Source organism: Chanodichthys erythropterus, chromosome 11 (assembly GCF_024489055.1).
Source record: "Chanodichthys erythropterus isolate Z2021 chromosome 11, ASM2448905v1, whole genome shotgun sequence".
Lineage (NCBI taxonomy): Eukaryota > Metazoa > Chordata > Actinopteri > Cypriniformes > Xenocyprididae > Chanodichthys > Chanodichthys erythropterus.
In genome coordinates this window covers 47,808,459-47,836,368 of record NC_090231.1, presented here as the reverse complement: position 1 = coordinate 47,836,368, position 27,910 = coordinate 47,808,459, and the positions used below count along the sequence as shown (strand labels likewise).

The 27,910-nt window shown below is 38.3% G+C and overlaps 2 protein-coding genes across 4 annotated transcripts; one reads left to right on the top strand and one right to left on the bottom strand.

Annotated features, from left to right (window-relative positions):
* Window positions 1-9,679: 9,679 nt before the first annotated feature.
* Window positions 9,680-20,839, bottom strand: zgc:92594 (uncharacterized protein LOC436996 homolog). 2 transcript variants are annotated; one of them, XM_067401248.1, is made up of 8 exons: window positions 20,722-20,839; window positions 19,737-19,792; window positions 18,084-18,737; window positions 16,294-16,389; window positions 15,858-16,091; window positions 13,957-13,979; window positions 13,708-13,853; window positions 9,680-10,421 (listed from the first exon to the last, which is right to left on the bottom strand). In XM_067401248.1, exons 3-8 carry the CDS (start codon window positions 18,705-18,707, stop codon window positions 10,207-10,209), a joined length of 1,338 nt encoding a protein of 445 aa, XP_067257349.1. In that variant the 5' UTR covers window positions 18,708-18,737; window positions 19,737-19,792; window positions 20,722-20,839; the 3' UTR covers window positions 9,680-10,206. The 2 variants fall into 2 exon arrangements, with proteins under 2 accessions (XP_067257349.1, XP_067257351.1); XM_067401250.1 differs by lacking the exon at window positions 20,722-20,839 and adding an exon at window positions 20,214-20,296.
* A 432-nt stretch (window positions 20,840-21,271) lies between these two features.
* Window positions 21,272-27,660, top strand: LOC137030010 (zinc finger protein 8-like). 2 transcript variants are annotated; one of them, XM_067399920.1, is made up of 3 exons: window positions 21,272-21,298; window positions 24,773-24,816; window positions 26,156-27,660. In XM_067399920.1, the coding sequence occupies exon 3, from the start codon at window positions 26,201-26,203 to the stop codon at window positions 27,293-27,295; it is 1,095 nt and encodes a 364-aa protein (XP_067256021.1). In that variant the 5' UTR covers window positions 21,272-21,298; window positions 24,773-24,816; window positions 26,156-26,200; the 3' UTR covers window positions 27,296-27,660. The 2 variants fall into 2 exon arrangements, with proteins under 2 accessions (XP_067256021.1, XP_067256020.1); XM_067399919.1 differs by lacking the exon at window positions 21,272-21,298 and adding an exon at window positions 21,315-21,567.
* Window positions 27,661-27,910: the final 250 nt, after the last annotated feature.

Sequence of the window (27,910 nt, the reverse complement as noted above, 5' to 3'; positions counted from 1 at the left end):
GACGGAAGCGACGTGGAGTAGATCATCGATCGAGTGGTACTGGAGCAGTTCGTCACTCGGCTTCCTAGAAGAACGGCCGAGTGGGTCCAGTGCCACCGCCCCACGTCGCTGGTGTCTGCTATCCATCTCGCGGAGGACCATATGGTGGCGTGCAGAATAATATAGGTTTCATAGACAATTGGAAAAGTTTTTGGGGCAGACCTGACCTGTTGAAAAGAGATGGTATTCATCCATCCCGGGATGGCGCTGCTCTTCTCTCTAGTAATATGGCACATAGTCTTAGAGCTGAAACATGACAAACTGGGGCCCAGGACAGGAAGCAGACAAACTGGCTAAACCGACTGTCTGCTAGCTGCCTCACGTTACAGAAGTCAGATAAATCCCAACACATAGAAACTCTTACACCTAGATATTATCACATAGAGACTGTGTCTGTACCCTGAGTTAGTAAAAACTAAAAACCTTCAAACCCATTCAATGGTAAAAATTTAATTGATGTTCAACATATAAAAAATAGAGATAATAATGATAAACAAATGATAAAGCTTGGATTGTTAAATATTATATCACTTTCTTCAAAAGCACTTATTGTAAACGATATTATCACAGACAATAATCTAGATGTGCTGTGTTTGACAGAAACCTAATGATTACATTACTTTAAATGAATCTAGTCCTCAAGGTTATGATTATCGACACAATCCTCGTAAGAAAGGCAAAGGGGGAGGTGTTGCTGTAATTTATAGTAATATTTACAGTATCAGCCAGAAGTCTTTCAAATATAATTCCTTCAAAGTGATGGTGCTTTAAGTAACATTATGTAAGTTGACATTTGTGCTGGCTACTGTATACAGGACATCATACAGACTTTATCAAAGAAATTGCTGATTTTCTATCAGAATTAGTACTAGCTGCAGATAAAGTCCTTGTTGTTGGTGATTTTAATATCCATGTAGATAATAAAAAAGACTCATTGGGATTGGCATTTACAGATATTCTAAACTCTATTGGTGTTAGACAACACATGTCAGGACCCACTCATTGTCGTAATCATACTTTAGATCTAATATTGTCAAATGGAATCGATATTGATGCCGTTGAAATTCTGCAGCAGAGTGACGACATCTCAGATCATTATCTACTCTCGTGTATACTACATTTAGTCAAAGAGGCTAAACTGCCTCCCTGTCATAAATATGGTAGAACCATCACTTCTACCACTAAATATTGCTTTATAAATAATCTTCCTAATCAGTTTCATCACCTTAGCATACCAGACAGCTTAGAAGACCTTGATGTTGCAACAGAAACTATTGCCTCTGTCTTTTCCAGCACATTAGACTCAGTTGCTCCTTTGCATTAAAAAAAGATTAAGGAAATTAATCCAATGCCATGGTACAATGAGCAGACTCGGGCCCTAAAAACAGCAGCTAGAAAAATGGAGCGCAGCTGGAAGAAAACAAGACTAGAAGTATTTCACATTTCGTGGAGAGAGAAAATGATTGAGTACAGAAAGGCCTTAAAAACTGCTAGATCTGCCTATTTTTCAAAACTTTTAGAAGAAAAAGCTTCAACTTCTGATGTTTCCAAAGAGCATAGTAGTAATGACTTTATGAACTTCTTTACTTGCAAGATTGATAATATTAGAGAGAAAATTATAACCATGCAACCGTCTACTACAGTATTGTGTCAGACAGTGCATTGTAGTGTCCCTGAAGAAAAATTCAATTCATTTTCTGCTTTAGGAGAGGAAGAATTGTCTAAACTTTTTCAATCATCCATATCAACAACATGTATGTTACACCCTATACCGACTAAGCTATTGAAAGAGATGCTTCCAGAGGTTATAGATCCTCTTCTTAGTATTGTTAATTCATCTTTAATACAAGGAAACGTACCAAAAACTTTTAAGCTGGCTGTTATTAATTCTCTTATTAAAAAACGACAACTTGATCCTAGAGAATTAGTCAATTACAGGCCGATTTCAAATCTCACTTTTCTATCAAAAATACTAGAAAAGGCAGTTTAATCACATCTATGTTCCTTTTTAGAAAGAAATAGTATCTGTGAGGATTTCCAGCCAGGATTTCGACCGTACCATAGTACTGAGACTGCTCTCATTAGAGTTAATAATGATTTGCTCTTATCATCAGATCGTGGTTGTATCTCTCTATTATTGTTACTGGATCTTAGTGTTGCATTTGACACTATTGATCACAATATTCTTCTAAACAGACTCGGAAACTATGTTGGCATTAGTGGAATTGCATTGGAATGGTTCAAATTGTTACAGATCCCTTGTTCCCCTGGACTCCATTTCCCATCATCCTCCTGTTCTCCACACCTGCACTCACTTCCCTCGTCATCTCCCTATCATCACAGATCACCTGCACCTGGACTCTCTCATTAACACACCCTTTATATTGCACTCACTCCATTCCCTCCTTGTCGGTTCTCTGTTTATGTTAAATGTATGTTTGGTGCCTCCTGCCTTGTTTATATTAAAGAAGTATATGTATTGTGGAAATCCGTATCTGCCTCGTCTCTCTACACCAGTACACGTAACAGAAGAACCGACCTTAAACCGACTGGATTTCCACAACATGGAGGGATTCTCGGTCTCCCAGGCTCCAACTTCTCCCATGCCTCACACTACAACCCTGTCAGCTGGCGAGCGGCTTATCGGGCTCCTTCAGGTGGGTCGTTCGCTGGAGAGGTATGTGGAGGAGTTTGTTGAGCTCGCTTATTTGTCTGACTGGCCTGAAGCAGTTTTGATCTCCCTGTTTTTGGATGGATTGGATGACGACACTATCCGTTTTGATGAACCTGTTTTTTGTTTCTCCTTAAGCGAAACTATCAATTTAATTTTGTGGTTAAATGGCTCCAAATTCTGCGTGGATAAGGTTTGGGATAAGTGTTGTCGTCCAGTCCATCCAGAAACACGGTTGGCCGGGCCAGTCAGTCAATCTCCGGCTTCCTCCGCATACCTGTCCAGCGAACTCCCTGCCTGCCCCATGCTGGACCCACATTCCTCTACTGGGCCCAGTAAGCGGAGGTGGAGGAAGAAAGCGGCTCCAGTCTCTCCAGAGCCCGCTCCAGTCTCTCCAGAGCCCGCTCCAGTCTCTCCAGAGCCCGCTCCAGTCTCTCCAGAGCCCGCTCCAGTCTCTCCAGAGCCCGCTCCAGTCTCTCCAGAGCCCGCTCCAGTCTCTCCAGAGCCCGCTCCAGTCTCTCCAGAGCCCGCTCCAGTCCCCACAGAGCCAGCTCCAGTGCCTGTGGGGATCTTAATTGTATTTGAGGGAATGAACTGGCCCTCAGCTCCAGCCGCCGCCTACGAGCCCTCAGCTCCAGCCGCCGCCTACGAGCCTTCAGCTCCAGCCGCCGCCGCCGCCGCCGAGCCAGCCGCTCCAGCCGCCGCCGCCGAGCCCACTCCTATTATGAACTGTGTTATTGTAATATCCAGCCCAAAGACTGTTTTCCCTCCCTGCCTCCCTCTCCCGCCGCCTCCCATTTATGTTTACACTGAACCTCCACCTCAAGCCCCCTCGCCCAGATCTCCACCTCGGGCCTCTGGGCGATTACCTTCACCCCGGCTCCAACCTCCCTCTGCTCCACCGTTGCCCATCAGTCCACCAGCTTCACCAGTATCCATCCTGCCTCCACTCACACCTTGTGCACTCGTCAGCCTGCCCTCCCCTCTGGACTACACTCCTCCGTCTCCGCTCCGTCACTCCGTCCCTCGGATTCAGTTGGCCTCCTCACTCCCCCCGGTGTTCGTTTTGTTGTATGTCTTCCTGCTTCCACTGCGGCCTCCTGGAGCCCCGGCTGCGCTTCGGTCGGCGGAGCCGTGGATTCCGCCATCTCCCGCCGGTCCTTCAGCGTCGCCTGGGCTCAACGCCTCGAAGGCTTCGGCCCCTGCCCCTCCATGGCCGCCTTCGGCCCCTGACCCTCCATGGCCGCCTTCGGCCCCTGACCCTCCATGGCCGCCTTCGGCCCCTGACCCTCCATGGCCGCCTTCGGCCCCTGGCCCTCCATGGCCGCCTTCGGCCCCTGACCCTCCATGGCCGCCTTCGGCCCCTGACCCTCCATGGCCGCCTTCGGCCCCTGACCCGCCATGGCCGCCTTCGGCCCCTGACCCGCCATGGCCGCCTTCGGCCCCTGACCCGCCATGGCCGCCTTCGGCCCCTGACCCGCCATGGCCGCCTTCGGCCCCTGACCCGCCATGGCCGCCTTCGGCCCCTGACCCGCCATGGCCGCCTTCGGCCCCTGACCCGCCATGGCCGCCTTCGGCCCCTGACCCGCCATGGCCGCCTTCGGCCCCTGACCCGCCATGGCCGCCTTCGGCCCCTGACCCGCCATGGCCGCCCTCGGCCCCTGACCCGCCATGGTTTTTGGACCTGCCCTGGAGACCTCCACTCCTCCCCCTGCTCCGGTTTGAGGTCTCCAGGGCGCCCGCCCCCCTCTACGGCGCGAGGACGCGCCTACCGGGAGGGGGAGGTACTGTTACAGATCCCTTGTTCCCCTGGACTCCATTTCCCATCATCCTCCTGTTCTCCACACCTGCACTCACTTCCCTCGTCATCTCCCTATCATCACGGATCACCTGCACCTGGACTCTCTCATTAACACACCCTTTATATTGCACTCACTCCATTCACTCCTTGTCGGTTCTCTGTTTATGTTAAATGTATGTTTGGTGCCTCCTGCCTTGTTTATATTAAAGAAGTATATGTATTGTGGAAATCCGTATCTGCCTCGTCTCTCTACACCAGTACACGTAACACAAATCATACTTATCTGACCGTTATCAGTTTGTAGTAGTAAACGATGAGATGTCATATCAATCACAAGTTAAATATGGAGTACCGCAAGGCTCAGTACTAGGACCATTGCTTTTCACTCTGTACATGCTACCCTTGGGAGATATCATTAGGAAGCATGGCGTTAGTTTTCATTGTTACGCTGATGATACCCAGCTCTATATTTCTTCACGCCCTGACGAAACTTACCAATTTGCTAAATTAACAGAATGTATAGCTGATATAAAAAACTGGATGACCAGTAATACTACTACTACTACTACTACTAAATTCAGAAAAAAAACAGAGATTCTAATTTTTGGACCAAAAACTACTTCACGCAGTAACCTAGAATACTGTCTATCACTTGATGACTGCTCTGTTAAGTCTTCGTCGTCAGTTAGGAACCTGAGTGTGCTCTTTGATACCAATCTTTCATTTGAAGGCCATGTTACTAGCATCTGCAAAACCGCTTTCTTCCATCTTAAAAATATATCTAAACTACAACATATGCTCTCAATGAAAAATATAGAACAGTTAGTTCATGTGTTCATGACCTCAAGGCTAGATTACTGTAATGCTCTACTGGGTGGTTGTTCCTCCCACTTGATAAATAAACTACAGCTCGTACAAAATGCAGCAGCTAGAGTTCTTACTACTAGGAAGTATGACCATATTAGCCCAGTTCTGTCATCACTGCATTGGCTTCCTGTTAAACATTGTATAGATTTTAAAATCTTGCTAATTACTTACAAAGCACTAAATGGTTTAGCTCCCCAGTACCTGAGTGAGCTCTTAATGCATTATAGTCCTTCATGTTTATTGCGATCTCAGAATTCAGGCCAGCTGATAATACCTAGAATATCAAAATCAACCGCAGGCGGTAGATCCTTCTCCTATTTGGCAACCAAACTCTGTAACAATCTTCCTAGCATTGTTCGGGATGCAGACACACTCTGTCAGTTTAAATCTAGACTAAAAACACATCTCTTTAACCTGGCATACACATAACTTATATTTTCAAATCTGTTAAAGGATTATTAGGCTGCATAAATTAGGTCAGCCGGAACCGGGAACACTTCCTATAACACCAGATGTACTCGTTACATCAGAAAAGAATGGCATCTATGCTAATATTAGTCTTTCTGTTTATCCTGAGGTTTACTGTAGTCAACCGGATCGGGCCGTATCCAGCTGAGACCAAGGACTGGCGCTATGACGCGACCACAACGCAGCCCTGAAGTATCAGCAGAGATCGAGTCGACTAGATCATCCATTGTGAAGACATCATCAACATGACAGCCAGTGCCACAGTTCCTCAACAAACTGTCCATACCGGCATGATGAATACGATCCTCAACTGGATGGAACTGAAATAAATACTTTGAATGTTGCGATCCTATCAGATTTATGATAGCAACCTGAATCGTAACAAAGCACTGTTCGCCAGAGGAGAACTGGCCCCCCGACTAAGCCTGGTTACTCCCAAGGTTTTTTTTCTCCATTTTAACACCTATTTGCCATTTGTTTGCCACCTGATGTCACCTGTTGGAGTTTGGGTTCCTTGCCACTGTCGCCTTTGGCTTGCTTAATTGGGGACACTTGACATTTGACATTCAACAGTATTCTTGACATTTATTCAACAGTGCTTTGATCTGCCTGCATTGACACTATTCTTTAAGAGCTGCTGTGCAGCAAAAATTATGTACCAGTTATCAATGTAAAGCTGCTTTGATACAATTTGCATTGTAAAAAGCGCTATATAAATAAAGGTGACTTGACTTGACTTGAATTGAGAGAGGAAATGTCATTGCTCCCTATGCAGGCCTCATGGAGCCATCGTATATCAACAAAAATATCTTAATTTTTGTTCTGAAGATTAACAAAGGTCTTACAGGTGTGGAACGGCATGAGGGTGAGTAATTAATGACATTATTTTCATTTTTGGGTGAACTAACCCTTTAAGATGTTTTGTGAATACAACCCCATATGCAAAGAGAAAAACTTTCTTAATATCTGTGTTCTTTCAGATAAATTTAACATGAATAGTTCAGTCTGTGAGTGATAGTACAATTTCATGAATCACACAGATCCCTGCTATAAATAAAATACAAACATGTGCTTTGCTATCGTGCTGCAGACAGAATCTATTTAATTTAGTTTAAATAATTCAGATATTTTTGGTCTTGTTTCAGCTGCCACCAGTCAACCTCATCAATGAGTAAGTGACAAATTATGAATATTTATCCAATTATAATATAATATTATGTAATTTAATTTCTACTACACTAATGTGAACAGTTTTTTTTTTTTTTTTTTACTGTAATTTGGCATAACTGATTGCTTTTGCCAATAAATGTCACAGCTAAGAGCTCCATTGTTATAGCTTATAACCCTGATTTTTAAGAATACTTCATTGCCTGTTTTGTCTTTAGCTGTAGGTAACAGACCTGTACATGAGATCCTCTTTGACCAACTCAAGATCTAAAAAAATTGTGTTGCAGCTTTCAAAAAACAAAAAAAAAACAAAAACAAATGTTAACTGGAGACAGCAGACAGATGTGACATTTTGCATGTATGACTGACCAACATGGTGTGGATGGTGCTGCTAAACTCACTATGACCATTTTAAGTAAAATGCTAAAGAACAATAATGCAAAACAACTGCAGGAGAAGCTCGATATTAACGATGAATTCTCAGTAAGAAAAAGAACATAGAACTTTTATTCAAGAAATCAAAACTTATTTTAAATCCCTTGTTTGATGTTTAAAGCATTCATCTGTAACTTGACTTGATTGATGTCTGTGCGTATATTACCATCTCATCGTTTCTTGTGTGTGTGTTTCCAACCACAGACTGAACATTTACCAGATGAGCAAGAGTGGATATTTAACAGCATATTAAAAATAGTTTGTATCAGATATAAGATTATGTTAGATATGCACAGCAGTTGATTGTATGAGGCATCCATGAACAAACTACACAACAGTGTATCATAATTTTCCTCAATCTTAACTTTTTTCTTTAAATTAACATCATGCAGCAATAAAATGTTTGTGAACCTAAAAGTGTGTAATAGATAATGATATGATTTAATGTTCTCTACAATTGCCTTTACTGTTTTTCTTTTTCTTGAGGGGTCCTATATACTGTATTAATTTATATGTAATAATTTATGAGTACACATTTACTTTAGTTTCAAATCGTCTCCTTGAAAGGAAAAAACAAACAAAAACAACTACTGTTAGACGGCTTTGGACCTCCAAAATGCTGAGATGCCTACAATTATATTATTTTTGATTTGCTTTAACTCTTGTGGTTTACTTGTTTTGATTACATGCACAAAAGAGGAACTTGCTGATGTGTTTAGGTTTTTATCAAGAGGGCCAATTTTCTTTTATGTTCAGTCTGGATCTGACATCCTCTCAGTCGTGACTCAATTTTTGCTCTTTGCAATTTGAACCAACGATATCTTGTCTATCTTTCCCTTCCTTTCAAGAGAATTTTACTCAGACTTGATTTTTGGCTAACGTTTTAATTAGATTTTTTTTTTTTACATTTTACTAAACTTTTGATTATGATTGTGACTAAAATGTTTGGATAATACTTAAATTTTTGACTTCAGAGATTTTGGATTTTGATTTATAACTGTTTGTGTTATTCTGTTATGATAATTTTCCATTATTTCATTTACATTTTTATCCTTGAAAATCATATAATTTATTCTCTGATTATATTTCATTAAGCAATAAAATCGATATAATAATCTGACATATATCTCAACTTTTTTCCAAATTTCTTTGTCTAGAGTTTACAGCAATTTCTACAAACTGCCAAGTGCTCTTAAACCGAAAAGATGGGTGGCTCTAAAAAGAGCCTTTGGGTAGCTGAGAGTTAACACTTTTGTACTTGAAGGCCTTCGTGTTTTTTTTTTCTTTTCCTTTGACAAAATTTGCCATGTAGCCTACTGTACCTGACAGGCCCCCAAATTAATCATTAGCCTATTGAATCAAAGTTAATTGAATTGAAATCGAATCCAAATGTGAAATTTGTGTTAGTGCCCAGCCTAATAGTCAATAAATGTTTATTTATTTAATTGATTTATTACTTGAAGCAACTGTTGTCTTTTCCAATTATTCTATGATTATCCATCATCTGCAACTGTCACTAAGCAACAAATAAAGGGACGCTGGTTTGTTTGTTTTGAAGGGAATAGTGCAGATCCAATAACCAAAATAATGTGGGGTAAATAACCCCAGTGTAAAATGGAAAAAACTGAAGAAATGAGTAAATGACCTTTGAAACTAACTTCAGATTATGGGGACGGAGGATCTTAAGACATTTGCCGCCACCTACTGGCAGTTTTATTTCCTCATTTAGAGTATAATTTCATCAAAAATAGTTTAATATTTCCATAAAAATAAATAAATAAATACATAAATGGTATACATTTAAAATTAAAATTACACTAATTAATCATCATGTAATTAATTTAAATGATTTAATCACTTGACAGCCCGAATGTATTTCAGGTGTTCAACCGTTCAGCATGCATGACAACTATCAGTAACCTGCTGTTAAAGAGTTCTCATGCATGCTACACTTGATGATGATTTTCTTTTACCATCTGCTACAGCTCATCCATTTAAAAAAAAAAAAAAAAAAAAAAAAAAAGTAGGAACGACTTGTCTATAAAACTAATTTCAAATATATTTAGGCATAAAACTGTAAGAATTTTTAAAGCTCATGTCAAGATCAAGTGTCTCCGAACTGTTAACCGGTAGTTAACTACAAAACAAACAACTAAAAAGTTTGTTCAGTGTTCACAAAGGAGTTTATTTTTAAATTAAGAAACTATATTTTATTATACATTTTTTTCCCAACACATCACCTCTTCTTACAAAATCACTGGAAAATAGGTGCAAAATTAAGCCCATCCCAAACTGACATCCATGTTAACATGCGTTACCCTGAGCTTTGAAACATACCAGACTGGAATCTAGTTTTCCCCCCTCAGACAAATAAATACTGTCATAAACATAATATCAACATCACCATAAGTAGTTTTCATTCACATAGTATGTCAGGTTCAACACACAACCCATTCTCATAAATATTTAATCCTCGCCTTGTCACTTCCTGTCGATAATATCATGTAATTGAAATATCTTTTGAAAAAAAAAAAAAAACAACAACTAATATTTGGTTTGAATAACCAAAACATTGTATTACAGGAACGAATACTGACTCTCATTACGTGTGCACACATTCTTCAAATGCCAGTCCACTGCATTATAAATTTTATATGCAAGATCAAGTGAAACGCCGGCTCATTTGCCACACCGAATCACCCTCATATGAAGACTTTGGTTCTGGGTACTCAAGTGCAGACTTCATTCAGCCCTTCTCCTAGTCCTCTTCATCATCTTCTTCCTCCTCTGGGGTATATTCTTCATCTTCGGACTCAGTGAGGTGCTGCTCCTCTTCCTCCTCACTCCTCATCTCCTCCTCACCCTCTGCATCACTTTCATTTTCATCATCATCGTCATCATCAAAACTTTCTTCATCATCATCATCATCATCATCATCCACCACCTCCTCACCATCTCCCCCTTCAAATTCACCTTAAAAAAAAACAAAACAATAACCTTATGAATGTCTTGTTCTTTATATTGTTCAAGACTGGATGTTTTCACTGAAAAAAAAAAAAAAAAGGCAAATACATGTTCAGTTAAGTTTACTTTTTGTACCTCATTAGGACAATACTATTATGGTTTTTATTCATATTTTGAATGAATTTTTTATGTTTTCATTTTCATTTTAGTCATTTTGTTGCAACTGTATTTGTCATTTTTATTAGTATTTTTTAATTATGCATATATAGCTTTTCTTCAGGTTATTTCAGGGTTCGTACAGATACTGTAAAATGAAATTCAAGGACTTTTTTGGTTTTCAAGGTTTTCTGCATTAACATATTCCCACTAATTTCCCCATTTTTAAAATAAAAGTGCTATAGCTGAAAATTATAGTCCTTTATCTTCCCATTTTTAAACAGGAGGTTTAATTATTAAGTTATGAACAGGATATTATTATTATAATGTCTAATATTAAAATAATACACCCCTCCCCCTTAATGTTAATCATGATGATATGGTAACATTCTCTATGCAGGATAAACCATAGCTTATGGCATCGTTGTCAAAGAGTAATTAGCTGGTGAAGTGGACTTACTTATTGCTGAGTTAATGAAAGTTATCATGAGCACTGCAATGTTTAAAACAGATGTCTCAACAAACCTCAGTAAGACCTGACTGGAAACATTTTAAAACCAGCGGTTCATTCAAAAATACTGGAAATACAAACCGGAAGACACGCGCAGCGCTGAGAAGAAGCTGAGCTACATAAGGTCTATATTAGACGGGCTGCAGCATTAATTTTGCAATAAAAAAAAAATAATTGTTTATTGAAAAAATTAAACGCTGGTTTCATATACACATCGTCTTCCAATAATTCAAGCACCTTTTTGAGGAATATAACCATTTTCAAGGTTTTCCAGGCCAGTCAAATTCAACTACTTTAAGCACCTTGTACTAAAATTGAAATAACAGGGTTCGTACATCAAATTAAACTAAATAAGAATATATATAAATATATAACTTTGCATCCGAGTCATTCTACAAAACGAGTGCCATTTGGGTCTGCAATGTTTGATCAAATGCACAAGGCACAAAAAATGTCCCAAATTCTGTTTCCAAAGCTGAAAGTTATTAATTCAAGTGTTCTTTTTAACATGATATCTGATAAAATGCTTTTTTTGAAGATTAGCATACTATTTTTAATCATTTCATTATTACATAGCCAATTTCACATGTCCGTGTTACCCAACATCACATTTGCATCTAAAATATCACCAAATAAGTTATATATTTTTTTAAAACATATACTATTTTTCAGAATTATTATGTTTACACAAAATATATTTATTCACAATAAACCTATTTTTTTTGTAAATATTCTATGATTTGTGCGCGTCCCTTGGTTTGACTTACCACCCCCATCACACTAACTTGTTTTATCTATAAATAATGTTCTGTTCCTTTAAAGGACATTTGAGCCTTATAGCCACCAAGAACAAAAGCCGGAAACTGTACTTTTTTTTTTTTTACATTATTTGTTTGTTGCTTTTTCATGTTAGACCGGGGGCCTGTACCATGAAGCCGGTTTAGCTGGCTAGCCAGGTAAGTTTCAGATTAGTTTGCGGCAATCCTGGGTTTTAGGTACCATTAAAGTAACTTGACTTTTAGCGGTGTTTATCGCCATGGTAACTTACGCTCCACGTCTAACCTGCTCCGGGGCAGGTTATGTTTTGGGTTAGAGATCTGAAACTGAAATTGGACCAATCAGATGTGAGCAAACTGACACTGACACACCTAACGCAATAAAGTCACTCCCCCAGTTTCTCTTCCTCCAAATTAAAGGTCATTATATAGTAAAAACAAATATTTAATGATGAAATTGTCTGGTTTTAATGATAATATAATTTATATATGATTTGTATAATTATCTATATTTTTATTAATCCATTATACACACGCAAGTTTAGTGTAACAGTAGTTATTAAGCACTTATATTCATTGAAACTATTTATATATATATATATATATATATATATATATATATCATATGTAATATAGGCCTAAATAAGGTGTAAATATCCTCTTTAAAAATTACTACGTGTGATCTTGTATGTTTAAGTCTCTATCGCTATATATTATCAACTATATAAACTAACTTCACAACTTTCACTTGCACTGATAGATAAAGATCATTTCTTTTATTTGTCCTCTTTCACAGACAAGTATTTTCCATTAGTGTAAATGCATTTGAATTCTTCATTTTAAGCAAAAGAGTTTTGAATCACGCTGACTCTCTCGCGGGAAGTGAATCACAGTTTATCTCTGTTGCAAGGCATGTGATTGGCTGTTTGCCACTGATGTCACGCATTCATGTGCACGCGCTCCACAAACTCAGGATCAAATCCTGAGTTGACAGAGAAAGTTGATGATCAGCATCATGGTACCAACAAAGCCGGATTGGAGTGGTTTGGTTTTGTCAATTTGAAACTAATCCTCTAACCCTGAGTTTGTTCAACTATCATCATGGTACAGGCCCCGGGCCCGTCAAGCTCAAACCTACCACCGTGTCACGCAAAATAGATAGGAAAAACTGTTTTTATTCATTTTTTTACATTAATACAAAGACAATTATATTTCAGATTGAATGCATGTATGCTAGGTGAGAAACTTGACCACATGGGAGATTTGCGGACATTTTGGGATGAAATTTACCACCCGTCACATACCACCCCATCACGTTTTTGTGACGGGGTGGTAAATTTCACCTCCTCATAATATGCCCCATAATGATCACATGTTCAGCGAAAGAACTGCACTTTTTAAAGTCGTTTAAAGTCTTAAAGTCGTGATGCAATTGAAGTAGCAACAGATTTTTTCTTCCTTATTGTGAAGTCATCCAAGTGTAACAATATTATCAAAAGAAAAAATGCAGGCAGTGATTTGGTTCAAAACATCAGTGGTTAAATGGCTTGTGAGGTGTGGGCGCTGTGGCGTTTAAGCAGACTAAATGATTAGAGTAGTCTGTGGTTTTCACCGGAGGGTGCAGTTCTATCATTTTGATTAAACATGAAGAGGTCAAAAGATTTTGAAAAATGTAACAAATGCATGCTAGAATAGTTTGCAGTAAGGTCTATAACATGCATTTAAAATTCTCATTTCATACTATCTATAAGTGACTGGTTAATAAAAGTTTTGGACCCCATTTGCCCCTGTATTTAGCGCATACCACTTGAGACTGACGTTAATAGCAGCTGTAAGCAGGTCTTAGACTCACAGAGTGTGCCGATGAGTGTGCTGGTGTGCTGACGCAATTCAGCAATGAACTCCCCCATCTTCCCTTCCATAGTTTCATACAGCGGCTCAGTGTCGACCGTGGGCTCGTCAGGGAAAAACAGAGGTTTTCTTAACTGTTTCTGGTACCTGACACACACACAGTTTAAAAATATATATTACCATGTGGACAAAAAGTATCCCCCTCACTGCAAATGTGTGAAAGCACCTCCGAATTAAAAGTTTGTCTTACCTTTTCATAGATGAATTGTAATCCTGAAAGAAATTCAAGGAGAAACACTAAAATGAGGATTTTCGTTTTTTTTCAAATGTAGGTTGTGTTCAAACTGCCAAACGAAGAACGCTCAGCTCTCATGAGTAACTTAAACAGAGATTTTTTTTTTTTTTCCTTCACATTCTATTGTGCAAATTGGAGTCCTGCACTTGGGCTGCTAATGTTTGATGAAATGGGTGGAAAATGATTACCTTGTCATTTGCGGTCAGTTACAGGTCAGGAATTAATCAGGAGTCAAATAGCCAATGATATTATTGATACTGCTTTGAAATGCATGTGTGTTTATGCTTTAAGTTGAGCATTGTAACCAGTCACCAGCTTTTGAGCACATGAATGCAATGGCCAATCAGAGGTGTTTTCAGTGCTTGTTCACTAACTGCACACTTGCAAATTGTCTCATAATCAACAAAGAGTAGGCACATTGTAAATAAGATACTCATGGTGCAGTGTAGTCAGGTTATGCTATAACAGGTTTTTTCGCAAGAGTGTAGAAGTGTGTTCATGGATCAGGTTGCGGTCTTTATGTCAAATGGTTTGGGTATAGAATTAGATTAGTGCTGCTATCAGATAACCCGACAGTTGTTCTGTTAAGTGTGGGGGCAGATTTACCAAACATGACCCATGCAGGACTTTGGTGCAGATGATACAAATAATGAGAGCGCATATAGATGCTTTTAAAGAGAATATCTATCCCCAGACCCCCTGCAGGATCTCAATAGACTCCTGGTTGAAGACTCCTGGAATTTGATCAGTCAAATTAGAGCCAGTGTGTAGGTGCTACAAGGTGTGCTTTTTCGAGAGGAAAAAAAAATTGGTTTGTGGCATCAAATCTTTTGGGGTTTGAAGAAATTAGCCACTTTGTGTAATCTTTGTAATCAGAACAAAATGTTTCAGTGTTTTCTGTAGATCCATTTGCATATATATATATTTTTATTTTTTATTTCCACATCACATCCAACGATCATTGTTGTGTCAACTTTTTCAGATAAACCCGCCGCTAAACGTTATGTGAAAATTCTTGGCCAAGAAAGAAAAGACCACTGGATTCATCTTTCTTTAAAGGGCCGTTTACACAATACCACTTTTAACTAAAAATGGAAAACTTTATGCGTTTTGGCCATTCATATTTGCACAACAACAGCATTTTGGGGGCCTGAAAACAGGTTTCAAATTATTGCACATTATTAAAAACGATACCGTTGTTGTCTCTGTGTAAACTACAAAAACATGAATTTGTGATGTCATGCGTATGTGCATTACATGTGCAGTCTATATGTGCGTAGTTTCTCTTTATTAAGTAACCTTGCCTGGCATGCATTATACAGCATTTTTAATCGTTTTTGCAGATCCATGTTAACAGGGATCATTTTGACAAAGCTGTCGTCTGTACAGAACAAATCGCAAAAGAAAAACTTTTCTGTTTTTAGCAAATTGTTGACGTGTAAACATACCCTTGACGGAGCATTTTAAGTTGTTTCCGCTGTTAATATAAGACAAAATCATTTCACATTGACGATTTGTATTTTTTAAGTCTCTACTACAGTCCAGTGATGAAATAGGCGTGTTCTGGAAATGGGAGCCTCAGGAGCCACTTCACACGCCATCTCCTTGTGGAAAGGTGAAGTAGGCTCAGACGTAGATGGCCTTTTTGCTCAAAAAATATAATATTGAACTGTGCATCTGTGTTGTCACTGCATCTTAATGAACTCTCATAAGCATGACAATGACAGTGTAGGATATGCAATCAAACCAATAAGTTTAAAAACAGCAGTTGTATTTTACCATGCATGATTGACCTTTACACCCCTACAGATCATTTTCAAGAATTTTAATTCATTGTATTTGTATGCAAAATGTACCTTAATGAACTGGAAAGCGTCACTCTCGTGTAGAAGCCTCTCAAAGCCTGAGTGAACCTCTTGTAGACGAGTTTGATCTTGTGCTATTCGACTAAGGTTCTGCTGGACTCCAGAACACTGCTCACTATCATAGGTGCTGACACATTCACGCAGCGAAGATAAAAAAGCATCCAGATGTACAATAGAAGTCTCTCGGAAAGCATCTAGGTGTTGGTCTGTGTCATCCCGGTAGGCCTAGAACACAAATATTTCAAACAATATTTTTACATTTTAGAAAATGTGAGGGGTGCTTGCCCATACAAAAATAGTCATGTTTAACTTAGTAACGTACAGCAAAAGCCAAGAGAATAAATAAATATTAATTAATAAATTCTTTAAGACTAAAAACGAAATTATATGGGATGTGAAGCAAAGGCATTGTGATTACTAACTTCACCTTGTTATGCCGTTCAATCTCTTTTTGATCCAGTCGATTTTTTTCTGCCTTTAGAATCTTTCTGTTTGTCTTGTGCAGCTGAATGTCAAGATAAACCTAGAGAAGACAACAGTGAGCAGAGAAAGAGAGGACAAGACAGAATTTACTGACATGTGAATGATTCTGATTCAAGTAAACTTGCATTACCAAATCTAGTGGATACCAGATAGTGTTCCAGTTGTGATAAAATAGTGATTTCCAACCTTGTCCCTAAAGGTCCACCAACACTTCAATTTAGTATTGTTGCATCCAAAAATCACACCAAATAGTGTACAACCTTACATTGTACATTTTGTATACTGCATTTCATACACTACAGTGGTAGTCAACCCTACTCCTGCAAGCTGATTATATGTATTAACAGTTGCTCTCTGTCATGGGCAATATTAGCCTTTATAGGGTGCTTCTCAAAAGGAAGGCTGTATCCTACGAAGGCTGCATTTCTTGGCTACTACGTCATCAAATCCACGCCATCTCAGTCGGAAGGATCCTTGAAATGCAGCCTTCGTTTCACGTTCTTTGTTCAATTGAATTTGAAAGATGCATCCTTCGCGACCTTCAAATCATCCACAATCCTTTGTACACATTCAAATTCACAAAAAAACTCACGGAAAATTAGTCAGTATTGAGCTTGTCTGAATTTATTATGAAATGCAAGACAAAAATAATGTTTTCGGACATGAATGCATATATATGCATAATATCTTTTGTTTTGGTGTAAATTACTCACGTAAAGGATTAGTTCACTTTAAAATGAAAATTACCCCATAATTTACTCACCATCACGCCATCCTAGGTATAAATGACTATCTTTTAGATGAATACAATAACAGTTATTTTAATAATCAATCTGATGCTCCTAAGCTTTATAATGGCAGTGCACAGAAAACACCTGTTTGAAACTCAAAAAAGTGCATCCATCCATCATAAACGTATTCCCCATGCCTGTTGTGGAAAAAAAAACTAAAGAATACCAGTCACACCAGCAATCGTTCTTCCCTTCCACCATGTCTAAAGGTTTATGGCATGCCCAATTTTGGTATCAAAATTATATCTGTGTTTCCCGGTAGTAAATACTTCTTGAGAGAGCATTCATGTCCAATTTCCAACTAGGATTTAAGGTCATTACAATAGCATGCTTAGCCGAGCCTCATTATTGGTTTCACTTGGTCTTAATGTGTTTTAAATGTGTCTCCTGCGAAAATACAACTGAAAGAGTGAAGCTATTATGCTGCTTACGAGGAAGGGTGAAAGAAAGTAAATGGAAAGGATACCAATAATGAAAAGGATACAAATAGTAAGAGCGAATTTAATCATAAACCATGTGTTTTGGCCCAACATAATGGACATGGAATATATTGTTTTGGTGCATTGTCTTAAAACACGTCCCATACAACGCATAAGGGCTAGGTCACTGGGAAGCTAGTAGTATTAACTGCTTTGTGTGGTTGTTAGAATGCATTCGACCACACTATGAAAGCAATCTGATTAAATGTGTATTTGACTAGTTCTGCAAGTGGTTGAAAGTGGACAAGCTCAAAACTATTTAGACCCCTTTTAAACCTGTATTTAACATTGCCCACTTGTGATTGGATCGACAAAAATACAGCTTAATACCAGGTGTAAACAGGGCCTTTGATTAGGGATGGAATTGACCTAGGTTGCCAATCCTTGGAATACTGATACCAAATATCATCTTCTGTGTGAACTGATGTAAGAAGACTGAATGGGCCTTGAAATGTCAGACCTACCTTAAAATCTTTCATGGTGTTCTTCAGTGTTTTGATGCAATGTCCATTGTGTGTTCCCTCGATGGTGCAGGCATTACAGAGGAACAACCGCTCATCCATGCAGTAGTACCGGAACATCTCATCATGTTCCAAACACTTCCTCTTCCTCATGTCATTGAGTGGCTCCACCAGCGGGTGCTCTCGGAAAGCCGGGAGCTCCAAATGAGGCTGAACATGCTTTGGGCACATGGACACTTCACACTTCAGGCAGGTTTTAACTGCCATGGGACCTTTCCCATCTTCACTGCCATCCCCTGGACAGTAATCACAGCGTACCTCAGCAGGTCTGTGAGATGGGTTGCTCCGGCTCTGGGCGGAGCGCTCTGATTGGCCACGACGGCGGAAACCATCAGCAATGTTGGCCAGCTTGAAGTTCTTCTGCCAGTTGGCGGAGCTGCGGTGACTTTGTCGGCACTCCGGACATCGCAAACGGCCGTGATCTGAGCGGCTCTTGAGTCTCCGCAGGCATGGCAGACAGAAGTTATGACCGCAGGGCAGCAGGTGGGGATCGCGGTAAAGCTCCAGACACACTGGACACGTCAGCTCTTCCTCTAAAATGCTGCTGTCTCCAGCAGATGTCGCCATAACTAGATCTGTGAGAAGGACTGTGGGGAGCTGGAATGCAAAATACAGAAGAAGAAGGAAGTTACACTTTGCTACCTATTTTTGCCAAATTTGATACATTGGTTTATAAAAGAGTAGTTTATTCAAAAATGACATCATGTTATTCTAAATCCACATTGTGTTATGTTTTTAAACTTTTCATTTGAATATAATTGTCTTTCAGGCTGTGATAGCATAGAAATTACCAAATAAATAACAAGAAATCAGTTATGAAAATAGAACATTAACAAATCCACAAGACAGGATTTTTTTTTTACCAGACAGTTCTATTTTGGTAAAAAAAAAAAAAAAAAAAAAAAAAAAAATCAGTATTCATGAAGTTGATTTTTTAGTGGTGTCCTAAAAAAGAAAAATAATTAAAAAGAAAAGCTGGACAACTGACATAAAAGCAGGTGAGGCTGTGACTAATTGAAATTATGATAATAATTGTGATTAATATCCATTTATTTTGATGAGTAGTGATGGATTCAAGAACCATCTAATTATTAGCATCTCAGTGGACCCTCCTCAATTATAAGATATTAATTTTCTGTCATACAACCAATATTCTACACTATAGTGGTGAAAGAAAACACTATATAAACAATTAAATATGGATCAGAGATTATAAAGGCGGTTGTGAACACACACACCACACACACACACACACACACACAGCCCCAGCTGCACACATCTGGTTCACTATCCTTGTAGGGATAGTGAACCAGACTTAATGGTTTTTATACTGTACAACCTTTTATACTGTACTATCCCAAAAGTTACCCTACCCCTAAAACCTACACATCACAGAAAACTTTCGCCATTTTTAAATTAAAAAAAGCAAACAAAAAAAAAACATAATTTAGTATGTTTATTAATCCATTTCCCCATGGGGACTGCTGGCTGGTCCCCAAAATGTAGGTGATCTCAGGTCTCTCCTTGTGAGGACCATTTGGACCAATGTAATATAAACATGTACACGAACACACACACGAATTAAACACAGCTTACCCTAGGTGAATAGCGGCAGCAAGTAGTCTATACAGCAGAATATCCCTTGTCTTCCGCTGGAGAAAAAGTGAAAGTACAAGGGTGACGTGATCAGGGCTGCTGACTCAGCAAAACATTATTGCAATGGAATAAGCTGTTTGATGAAGTTTAGCGGCCTGCTCGTCGGTACGCTGGGTCTATATTATTAGACATTTTAATTCTGTTTCTCAGCTTTACTGTCCTGTCCTCTACTAAAGCGGGACACAAACGAAGTGGTCACGTAGTATGTGTTCATTTTCTCAGCGCTGCTAAATCTTTACCAATCATTACTGCAAGCAATTTCATAAACATGCTCGGGTGGATTCATATTTGCATCTCAGGAAACAAAGTCTGGACTTAAAACATGAACCACAATAACCAATAACAAACAAAAACAGAACTAAAAAAAAAAAAAAAAAACTACTTTACAGCTTATATTCAAATAAAGCTCTCACAAACCTGGAAAACCTGACATGTGCAGTGCACAATAAAGATCACAAGCGCTTTGTGTACTCTCTCTTTCATTCAGTCACAATAACGTTACACACTATTATGTTGGTTCACCCGTGTTCTAGTCACTTACTGAACATGCTTTGGTATAACAGACACGTCTTTAGATAGATAGATAGATAGATAGATAGATAGATAGATAGATAGATAGATAGATAGATAGATGATAGATAGATAGATAGATAGATAGATAGATAGATAGATAGATAGATAGATAGATGATAGATAGATAGATAGATAGATAGATAGATAGATAGATAGATAGATAGATAGATAGATAGGTAGATAGATAGATAGAAGTCAAACGGAAACTAGCACTGACTGAAAACTCAAAGAATCTGCACAGACTGACTTTAATCCACTTGTTGCTGCGTGAGTTACTTAACCTAACGTTACTTAAAATAAACACTAATGATACAAGTGCACAAACAATTTTGTGAATCTTCTATAACCGTACCTAAATTCTTTGTTGTGTAAAGCGACCAGTGTTCGGCAACTCGTGATATTTCCTCGTTTTGCTACGAAAAGCCACATTCATTCCCCGGTCCGCCCACTCTCTTCTATTTCCGCAAACGGGATTTTAAACAACTATCTGGCACAACATTGCAGCGCTGACTAATTATGTTAACCAATAAGGAGACTTGTTTTGTACACGTGACCGTACGGGAGCATGTAGGGAGAGGGTTGAGGGAATTAGGGGTGCAGAAACTCACTTTAAAAACAATAGTATGAATGATAGAGCACAGGTAAGAGAGTTGTTAGGTTTTTTAAGGGATACTGGGCTTTATTTTATATATATATATATATATATATATATATATATATATATATATAGTGTGTGTGTGTGTTTTCTCCTTCCCCCCTCAACCCCTGAATTATTGTAGATTTATTGTGAATTTACCATGGAATTTACTGTCTGATCCACACTCCGAAACAGAAGGTGGCGGTAATGCACCATTAAGCTGGATGCCAACCGCAGTTAAAAAAGAAGAAGAAGAAGAAGAAGAAGAAGAAGAAGAAGCCGTGACAGGAAAGTGCGTCACACGCCAACTTAGTGACGCAGAACGCAGTTTCAGTTTGGTGTAAACTCGCCCTTTTTTTCGATGTGTGTCAAATTATACGCACGTTCTCTCGAGGTGTTGTAGTGTTTTAAATCTTTTGGTGGATATGGCAGATGTCAGAGCCTTGGGCGTTTTTCAGAAGCGTGTGAAATCTTTGTTCGGCTCGTTGCTTGATGTCCTGCTGGTTGAAATTACAGAAGCGTATAGAGAGAGTTTGGCAGACAGCATGTGCATAAACCACTGTAAGTGTCTTATTCTGACAAAAAACAAAGCTTTTCAACGGTGGTTTATTTATATGTTTTAGAGTTATATTTAATTGTATTTTATTTGAATATATTTAATTGTGGTTATTAATAATTTTAGTACTTATTGTATTTTAGTGGGAAATGTGGTTAAACTGATACATGTTTTTTTTAGTAAAAAAATAAATAAATACATAAATAAACCGTGTTAAAATCCCTAACAGTAACACAATAAAAAGGGCATTGCCCAGGGATGGGCAGTATTTATGTATTTCAAATACAAAATAGTACTTTGTCATTTGTATTTAAAATGGGTTGATGAAAATGGCTTTGTATTTTGTATCAAAATACTTTAGTGTTTTGTATTTTTGTAGTTTTAAAATACTGTTAAATACTTTAAGATGTCTACATGATGACATCATAAAAATGCAACCTCTGATTGGTGCTTACTCAGTAGTTTGCCCAGACTTGAGTTCAGAATAGATGTTTTGGTGTTCATTTTAGTAGCCTAGGCTAAATAGTTTACCAATTTACATAATGATCTTGAAAACTATTATACCATGCAGTAGCCCCCTATATTTGATTAACAATGAATTGCTTAATTAGTTAGAAACTAGTTGATATGAATACAGGAGCCATCGGTTGTCTTCTTATGAATGACTTGTCATTGAGTCAACTTTGGTAAAGTTGGTTTTATATTCGCACATTCGGACTTCTGATAAATTCAGACTTTCCAATAAATGTGCAATAAATTAATGTTTGCGAATTTTAAGCAGCGACATGATATTGTCAACCAACGATTGTCAACTTACAACATTTTTCACAGTCGATCAAAATAGGCAAGTATTGTTTTAATGGCATATTTACTTGTGAATGTCCACTGAAGGTCCAATGTAGTGTGATTAACAAGGCTATTGAATACGGATGTCCAAATGTGCGAATATAAAACCAACTTTACCCAAGTATTGTGTCAGTGTTGCTGATGGAAAGTAGGCCCATCGTTACCAAACACCAAGTAACTAAATTAGGATACAATTTTAAGTCATTCGCAAACTTAAAAATTTAACTGTTGGTTACTTTAAAACTAACCTTCATCTGGGAGATCACAGGGATATATGAATATTTGATCTGTTAAAGCCACAATATGTAAATTTTTGCTGCTAGAGGTCGCTTATCCTTGATTTTTGTGGAATCATGGGATGTGTTGTCTTCACGTCTACAGCCGGTGGAAAATAATCGGGACAGGACTCGGGCAGAAATCATGTTCATGGATGAGATTATTAACATTACTGTAGTATGAAGCAGAGCATGGCGAGTGATGTTGGAGCTGAACGAGGCCGTTGGAGCGATTGCTAATGAGAGATGAGCGCGACACACGTCTCGAGATCAGTGGAACTTTTATTATGCCGCAGTTGCTGCTTCCGCTTCTTCCTGCCAAGTGTATGTAGGGTAAAGCAGCGCTGTTTATCATATTAGATACATTTGAGTGTTGAAAGTTTTTGAGTTCGCTTGGCAGCTGCTATGGCACACCTGTTGCACACTACAGTAAGCTAGATCGATATTAGTCATGGTAAAACATGGTACTCCCGGTAAATCAAGAACGAGATTTAAACAAGAAGCTATATGACATTAGTTTTCAGTCGATGAATGAATCCAAACAGTTCCTCATCTGTCTAATAAAACATATGTTTTATTAGACAGATGAGGAATATAATGCATCTTTGATGTTTCCATAGTTTCTACAAAATAAAACCGGAAATCGAGTATAATGCGGGTATGATGTCATTGATAGGCGATGCACGGACACGACCCGTGTCCTGTTAAAATTCCATATTTCTCTGGATTTAAACATTCTTGGAAACATTTGGGATAAGTAGACAAGTCAACAAAATCTATAACATTGTTCTAGTGGTTTTTGGATGTTTTAATCCAAAAATCCTTCTGTACATATTGTGCCTTTAACTGGTTGCATATGTTAGATTTATTGATTGATTCGTTTACCTAATCAGTCAGTGTAATGGTGAAGAGATGGATCAAATAGGTCAAATGATGGAAGGTTTGCGAAGAAATCATGCATTTTTTTAAAAGTATTTTTAAAATACAAAAATACAGTAGTTTATTTTGATACACTGTGTGGTTGCTGTATTTTGTACTTTATTTTGATACACTTAAAATTAAGGTATTTTATTTTAAAATACATTTTGATGTATTTTTGCCCAACCCTGGCATTGTTTAAAAGGGATAGTTCACCCAATAACAAAATTCTTTAATTATTTACTCACTGTGATTTCATTTCAAACCTGTAGAATATGACTTTGTTTCTTTTGTGGAACACATGAATGCTTTTTGAAGAATACTATAACTGTTTTTGTCCATACAGTGAAAGTTAATAGGGTCCTAAACAATGCTGCACCCCATTAACTTCACTGTATGGACCAAAATACTGAATTCAGAAGAGAATACTAATACTATTTCTGCCATATCACATTTTTTGTCAGTGTTTTGTGATTCATTATGAAAATCATACCAAAATATTCCGTAACACTTTAAACCATCACTAATTACACATGGCCCGTTTCTTTATATAAGCAGTAATAAGCATTCACAGAATTTGGGTACACACAAAGTCAAATGAGGTGTCATTATTCTCCGCACTCATCAAGAACAGAAGTGAACATGAAAAAGTCATCACAAATTGTGTATTAAAGGCAGGTGAAGTTGATGTACTGCAGAGCTCTTGTAGCACAGGGCTAAAAGAGGTCTTGTGCACAGAAAGTCTGCCAGAAGTATTAAATATTATTGTAGTGATATGTAAGTGTCTTTTACATGTTACTTCAATTATTGATATTTCAAAATGCACAAAAATTCACAAAAAAAGGTATATTGTGTGTTTTAGCTTTAAAAAACATTCCCACAGTAGATTATGCTATAAGGGGATTTGACTATAAAAAGGAAGAAATGACAGGAGAGAGATGTGATTGAGTAGGGATATGGGCAGAGAAATTCACAACTGCTAATGTCACCCATATTTTAAAAATCTGTGGACTCGTTCAATTAAATTGTATTCACATTTATTTGAATAGAGCTTTTCACAATAAATGTCATCTCAAAGCAGCTTTACAGAAAATGCATGTTTCTACATTATACTTTAGAGTAATCTAATTTATACATTTTGTGCAGTTGATCTGAAATTCTTGTTTTGCAGGTGAACAATGTGCCATTAATCGGCTTGAGAACAATGACAATAAGGTAAATTTTTGTGATGTACTTTACAGTCTATTTTAATATCCCCAGTCCTGTTCTGATGCTCTGTTTTTATTTTTTGTAATATTTGTTCATTAGTTCCTTGTTTGTCCTGTGGAGTTAAACCACCCACTTTTCTTCAGGAAAATCCTCCAGTTCACTAATGATTATTTTGGTAATTGTGTAATTGGGTGGTTTTGGCAATTAATTGAGTAATCAGAAATGTTTGTGGCAATAAAAATAGACCAATAAAGTGAACAATAGCCTTTAAAATTACTTAAAGCAGGGTTGCCCAACCCTGCTCCTGGATAGCTACCATTCTGCAGATTTCAGATCCAACCCCAATCAAACTTACCTGAACCAACTAATCAAGGTGTTCAGGGTTGCTTGATAATTACAGACAGGTGTGTTGGAGCAGGGTTGGAACTGTAGTCTGTAGGATGGTAGCTCTCCAGGAGCAGGGTTGGACACCCAAAAAATGAAAATTCTTTCATCATTTATTCACCCTCATGTTGTTCCAAACCTGTAAGACTTCGGCTCCTCTTTGGAACACAAATTAAACTATTTTTAATGAAATTTGAGATATTTTTGTCCTTCTGTGGGGCTGCCCCTGACTAGAAGATTTTTCTAGTTGACAAACAGTCATTTAAAAATGACTGTTACACTTCCTGTATTTTGCTGGTTAATCAACATGGGTACATTTGTAATCAAGGATTTTTTTTTTTAATTGAGTGCTTGAATTTAAAGGATTAGTTCACTTCAGAATTAAAATTTCCTGATAATTTATTCACTCCAACGTCATCCAAGAAGTTTGTCTTTCTTCAGTCGAAAAGTAATTAAGGTTTTTTTTAGAAAAACATTCCAGGATTTTTCTCCATATAGTGGACTTCACTGGAGTACAACGGGTTGAAGATCCAGATTGCAGTTTCGATGCAGCTCTACACAATCCTAGCCGAGGAATAAGGGTCTTGTCTAGCGAAACGATTAGTCATTTTCTTAAAAAAAAAAAAAAAAAAATTATATACTTTTTAACCATAAATGCTCGTCTTGCACTGCTCTGCAATGCACCATTCATTATGTAATCAAAAAAGGTTGGAAAGGTAACGCGTGACGTAGGCATTCACATGACCGATCGGTTTGCTAGAGAAGACCCTTATTCCTCGGTAGAGCACTTTGAAGTTGCACCTTCAACCCATTGTACCCCAGTGAAGTCCACTATATGGGGGGACCATTTTTGGTTCCTCAAAGATCCTTTCATTGCTCAGTTCTTAAAAGAATAATTTGTTCTTAGTGTGAAAGATTTTCTACTATTTTTAAGTCTTTTTAATTGTCTTTTGTCCCATAGTCTCAGCAGGGCAATAAAGTGGAATCTGAAGAGTCCCAGCCATTAATGAGCATTCAATGCAGTGACACAGTCACTCCATTGCAGTTGACACACAAGGAATCTGAACAGCCAAAAGCGGCACCAAGCCAGTCAAGCACCCTGAAAAATCTCAATCCGTATCCAGTGCAGGTGTCATCTCCTGTATTAACACTGTTAAAACAGAATGACATACAGTTAGACACTGTAGAAGATAAGATGATACAAAGTGCGGTATCCATACGTGACAATGAAATGCAGACATTTCCAGAGATTCCCAACATACCCATCGGAAAGCCTGAAGAAGGGCCGCCGACTCTTGATCATCAGCCAGAAACATTGGGTATGACTGAACCAGAGCCCGAACATGTCACTAAACGAGAATATGAAGATGTTGCTGTGACCACTGAAGAAGCAGAACTAGAAATTGGATGTCAAGAGAAGACGTGCCAGACCTCAAGTGAAAATACTCAAGCTCAGCTGAAGCCTGAAGATGGTGAGCTACATGAACCAGTAGAGTCAGTAGATTCATGTCTTCACTGGAATCAGTCTTCCTTTGGGGTTTATTTTGGCACTGAACAAATACCCCAGAGCCATCTTGTAAATACGGAGTCACGGGAAAGGCTTGAACCTTCGCAGAAGCTGTCCAATTGCTCTTTGATGCCTCAACTCAGGGGTTGTTTAAGACCTTGCTTTGTACAACTTCAGAAGGCTGAAATACTGCAAAGACCCATCAGCCAGTCTAGACGATTGCATGTTTGCAGCATCTGTAACAAAATCTTTATCTACAAGAAAACCCTACGGAGGCACAAACGCATCCACACAGGCGAGAGACCCTATGGCTGCTCGCTCTGCCCTAAGTCCTTCATCCTACGCAAAACCCTCCGTCAGCACAAGAAACTACATTTCAAGAGACCGTACAGCTGCACTCAATGTGGCAAGAGGTTTAAACACTGGAGAAAGCTACGCATCCATTGGCGTTCCCATGCTGGAGAGGGTCCGTTCGTGTGTATCCTCTGTGGGAAATGCTGCAGGACTCTAAAGAGCCTTGACCGGCACCTGGCTTACGTTGACCACAACTGCATAATCGAGAGAAGAATTGATTGTTTTGATACAAAGATGTAAGGATTTTGCCATAATATTCACAGTGTATTCTACTACACTGTAGTTTTGTATTGTCATTTGTGTGATGTAATGAAGCATCACAGTCATAACTGAAATAAATGGGTTGCATGTGTTCTTTATCGATTAATTGTTCAATTTAAATGACAAGTAAAAAACACTTACATTCAGTAAGAATATTGGTCTGTAAGGTTTTTCTTTTTCGCTTATGTATTTATGATTTTCCTGGCCAGTCCACAGAATACACTAAACACAAACAATAAATATAATGCAACAGTTTGCATCAGTATTTTTGAGTTGACAACTTCTGATGAAATTTGTTTGACCAACAAACTACACTTAGTAAGAGGGAAAGTCATTTTTAGTATCACTCAAAAATTAAGTTATTCCAATAGTTTCAATATAATTTACTCATAAATGGAATTGTGGCCCTGGAACCAATTAATCTTGCCTATTTTAGGTTCAGTTAACAGCTAGCATAGCACATACTTTGTAATTTATTTGTAAATTTAATTAACAAAGATTATACTTATCATGAATTATCACAGTCAGTGCTAACAGAGCAAAGTGTTAAGTAAAATAGTGAAATAAGCATATTGTAGCATATCACATACAGAG